The sequence below is a fragment of the Acanthisitta chloris genome, unplaced genomic scaffold (genome assembly GCF_000695815.1).
Source record: "Acanthisitta chloris isolate BGI_N310 unplaced genomic scaffold, ASM69581v1 scaffold14837, whole genome shotgun sequence".
In the NCBI taxonomy this organism is placed as follows: Eukaryota; Metazoa; Chordata; class Aves; order Passeriformes; family Acanthisittidae; genus Acanthisitta; species Acanthisitta chloris.
This window is the reverse complement of record NW_008684409.1, coordinates 2,411-6,419: the sequence shown is the minus strand read 5'-3', so window position 1 is coordinate 6,419 and position 4,009 is coordinate 2,411. Positions and strand designations below refer to the sequence as shown.

The 4,009-nt window shown below is 41.2% G+C and overlaps 1 protein-coding gene across 1 annotated transcript in view; it reads right to left on the bottom strand.

Annotated features, from left to right (window-relative positions):
- KCNK17 (potassium channel, subfamily K, member 17) overlaps positions 1-2,611 on the bottom strand; it is a gene marked incomplete at its 5' end in the record, with an annotated part of 14,611 nt that extends 12,000 nt beyond the window's left edge. Inside the window, one exon of the mRNA XM_009079333.1 lies at positions 2,497-2,611. Coding sequence (XP_009077581.1) covers positions 2,497-2,611 — 115 coding nt within the window. The remainder of the gene's footprint in view (positions 1-2,496) is intronic.
- Between the last annotated feature and the right edge of the window lie 1,398 nt (positions 2,612-4,009).

Sequence of the window (4,009 nt, the reverse complement as noted above, 5' to 3'; positions counted from 1 at the left end):
AGGGAAAGAAGTTAACATCCCTTCCCATATTCCAGTGAGAAGGTGTTCTGGTAAGGGCTTGAAAAAACACACCAAGCCTTCTGAGAGGGGTTAAAGTGTCCAAAGTAGAATACAGAAGCCGACAGAATGGAAAGAGCATCTCAAAGGAAAGTGATGAAGGTAAAAGTGATCATGGCTTTGGCAGTGCTGTTTGAGAAGACTGAGGAAAAAAGCCACAAAGACATTATATCACGTAAGAGGCCAGCAAGGCATGAACAGCATTAGTTGCAGAGAAAGAATTTGGAAGAGACAAGCAGGCCAAAGAAAGACTTGCAGCAGCTGGAACACATGGAATAGAGTCCACCCAGAATCTTCAAAATCTTTATGGAGTATCCCTAGATTCCTGAGAATCTCTCTTCTCTATTAACTCTACCTTTTCTGAACTCATTTGCCAGAATGCCTTGGGTTTTAACTCCTATAACATTAATCTTGTGATGCTGGATCTGCTTCATTGATTCCATAATCACTAGTTGGGATAAGCTCTTCCTTGCCACGTAAGGACACTAAAACACGAACAAATCCTCAAGAAACTCTCTCAAGTGTCATTTACCCCATTGTCATGCCAATTTCCTATTGTGAATCACTCCTCAGAACTTCACCGAGTTCTTTTGAAAAGGAGCTTGTTGCTTTACTTGACATCATCAATTGTCCTTCTCAGTCCTGCAGTGACGTCAGGGTCAAAGAGGCTATACCAGCCACTAGCTCAAGAATTAGCATAAAAAGGAGATTATGATAACAGTCTTAAGATGAGGCTCTGTGAAACCATCCTTTTCCTCTTCTACACCATACTGTTATCAACAGAGTGTTAAGACATCAACCTGTATGCAATTAACAACCTGAAAAAGCAGAAGTGTGAAGTTCCCTGCATAGAAGTGACTGGTATGGCTTTCTCAACTGCACAATGTAAAAATTGTGATCAAGTCCCTAGAGTCACAGCGTCAGCTTTAAATCGATGAGGCAGAGCTGTAATATTTGGTTCTTTTGAACTGCCCCTGCTATCAAGTCAGTCGTGTCCTCCCCAGTCATCAGGGCAAGGAGTTCACTTAGAGAGAGGGGGTGTGGGGTGTGGGAGCAGGGAGGGAAGAGTAGCTTAGTCTAGATCGCTGCTAACATCACAAAATCCCCTTTTATTTTAACAGGATAAATTTGATTCTTCTCGAATATCATTAACTTAAATTTCCTGTGGTATAACAGTCACTCTGATGGCTCAGAAACTGACCAGGATTAACTACTGAGGCAAGCAAAGTATCTCTGAGCAGATGCTGCTTTGTACTAAAGGCTGGCAGGAACTGCCCAGGCTCTGTACTGGAAACCCACAGCCCGTGTAACCCTGTCCAATGAGCCTTCACTGCCATCGTCTGGTACAACTCGTGCCTGGTAGTACGACACACTAAAAGTGTGTCCCCAGACAGAACAATGCATGTGCAAAAGAGCCAGGCAGAAATATGTACTGAGTTACAGGAAGATGACACACCACCATCCACTCACCTCCACCCCTGCAATAAAACCACAAACCCTCTCTTTCTGTGAGCTCATGTTTTGGGGGCTTACTGTTCTGGAATCAATGTATCAGTAACAATAAGAAATCAAAAAAATGTTCCATCTGGGTGCAAAAAGAAAATTTTTGATTAAAAAAATGTAGTTGAAGTTGAAGAGAGCTGATAAATTCAACACAAGTCAGGAAATCTATGAGAGATTTTTGATATTCAACCACCATCTCTTGACATACTGCCCCCTTGATGGTTTTTATAATACTGGGTCATATAATAAGAAAAAGACATCGGGGCAAGTTACCAATGGTTTTGAGGGGGGGGGAACATGAACTGACACGAATGAATAGCATCTGCCTTTAGTAACACTGTACCTAAATATATTTAATTGTTTCCATTCTCTCCTCTCCCTATTTATTTCCATCATCCCTTTGTGGCTTTGCAGTACTTGTTTGCCGAAACCTGAGTCAACTGAACTGTGACATTCACCCAGCTATTTAACTTCCACTTGAACAAGCAGGTTCTCATCCAATACAGATAGCAATAAGGAGGAATAATTAATAGCCTCTGAAGATGCAACAGCTAGTATTAAGAGTTTTTCAAAATCATTCCTTTCCTTGTGACAAGAAAAGGTCATTTCCATGCACAATTCACCTCAGAACTCTTAAAGCACACTAGGCTTGGGAAAGTACAGGCAGTGCAGCACCATAAAGTTCAGGTCCCAAAAGCTGTGTAACTTAGTAGGAATATATACTGAGCTAATTAACCTTGCATCTAATCAGTTAGAGATCATTACTCTGCTGGCACTGACAAAGTATTTCTAGGGCTAGGTTCATGGGTGCGTACTTACTGCATGACATAGACAAGCTACAAGAAGCCCCATAGTGCTGAAGCAGCACCTGAGTACAGGTCCTCGTTCACACTCTTTTCCCACCTACAGGTGGCCCTGTAAGCTGGGAACTCTTACCAATGGTTGTTATTGCAGAGATGGAGAAGAAGAAAGACCCACTGTAGTCCCATCTGCCCAGGCTAGTGGTGTTTCCCTGGAGGGTTATGCCACTCTTGTAGGCTTGGATGATACCCTGCAAAGAGACAATAACGTGAGACTCCATAAATCCCCTTATGGCAAGTTCATGTGAATGGCATTTCCACTTCTGGCTGGTAAAGTCACAAACTACAACTACTTCCAAGTCTGTTGTTTTCCTTTTAATTCAAAAGGGCATAGCCTGTGCCTTAGAGACTGTTATTAAGACTGTCTTATGACATATTCAATAGGAAAAGAAAGCCTTTCCAGATAGGATATTCCAATAGCAGAAGTCCCAGAGCAGCAAATATGAATGCACATGTAAATGATACAGATCCCTTGCTGGGAATTGCCCTGTACTGCAGAGGAATGTATATGGTCTATTATAGGAGACTGAGACTACACAGGATGGCCAGTCTGCTAGTTTTGGGCCATAAATCCTCACATCAGGACTATAAATGTGAAGGAATGGATTAGATTAGCATTACGCCCAATTCTGTTCACTCCAGCTGGGAAAGACTCAGAAGTCACTATGCTGAAGTGTGCAGAGTTTTGTCAATGTAAGATACCAGATGTCTTAACAGTGCCCATGTCTGATTATATCTTCTCATGGCAATAAAATTAATGACAGTTGTGTCCAAAACAACATTAATCACAGCATGTACACTAAACATTTCACACTCACTGATCAAGAATCCTTGACAGTTGATTATTCTTGAAAACAAACTGCAGCCAAGAATACATGAAATTCATCATCTCTGAAAGAGATGTGCAGACACTAAATAATACTATCCCTATTCCAACAAAAAGACTGCTGATAAAGCTTTCACCGTTGAGAAGAGAAGGAATTACTCTCAGGTTAGACTTTCATCAGTTGTGGTTTCTACAAAGAAGTTGTAGTTTATACATCCATCAAGCAAATTGGCACTTCAAAAGCCTGCAGAGCAAGGAAGCTTTGTCCAATTTTACTGATGCAACGTGCTCTGAGTGATTTATATAATATTATACAAGGCTGTGAGTTAAAAACTGTTTCCAGAGTCCCAAAGCAGCAGTTTAACTACAAGGATCCTTATCTCTTTTCTCTAGAGCTACTAGTTCTCAAATTAAGAGCAAGGAGCAGTTCAGAGATTAATACATTTTTCTAAGCAACAAACACTGTTTGATAGTTGCATTCTCAGAAATATCTTCATGTATCATAACTGAACGCGATTTAAACCATTCGGGCTCACATTATAATCTGTTAAAATCTGACAACATGCTCTTCTCTGCACAAGACAGAGCAGAGAGTCTGTGCTCCGAGAAGGGCTAAGGACCACACGTTATATTACATTTTGCTTCCTTCTGTGAATTGTTGCCATAACTTGAGTGGGGCAACTCAGAAAAAATTTGTATACAGCATAAGTAACACAAAAGAACCAAGCCCTGTTTCCCCCTGTCTCCTCAAACCTTTCCCCCC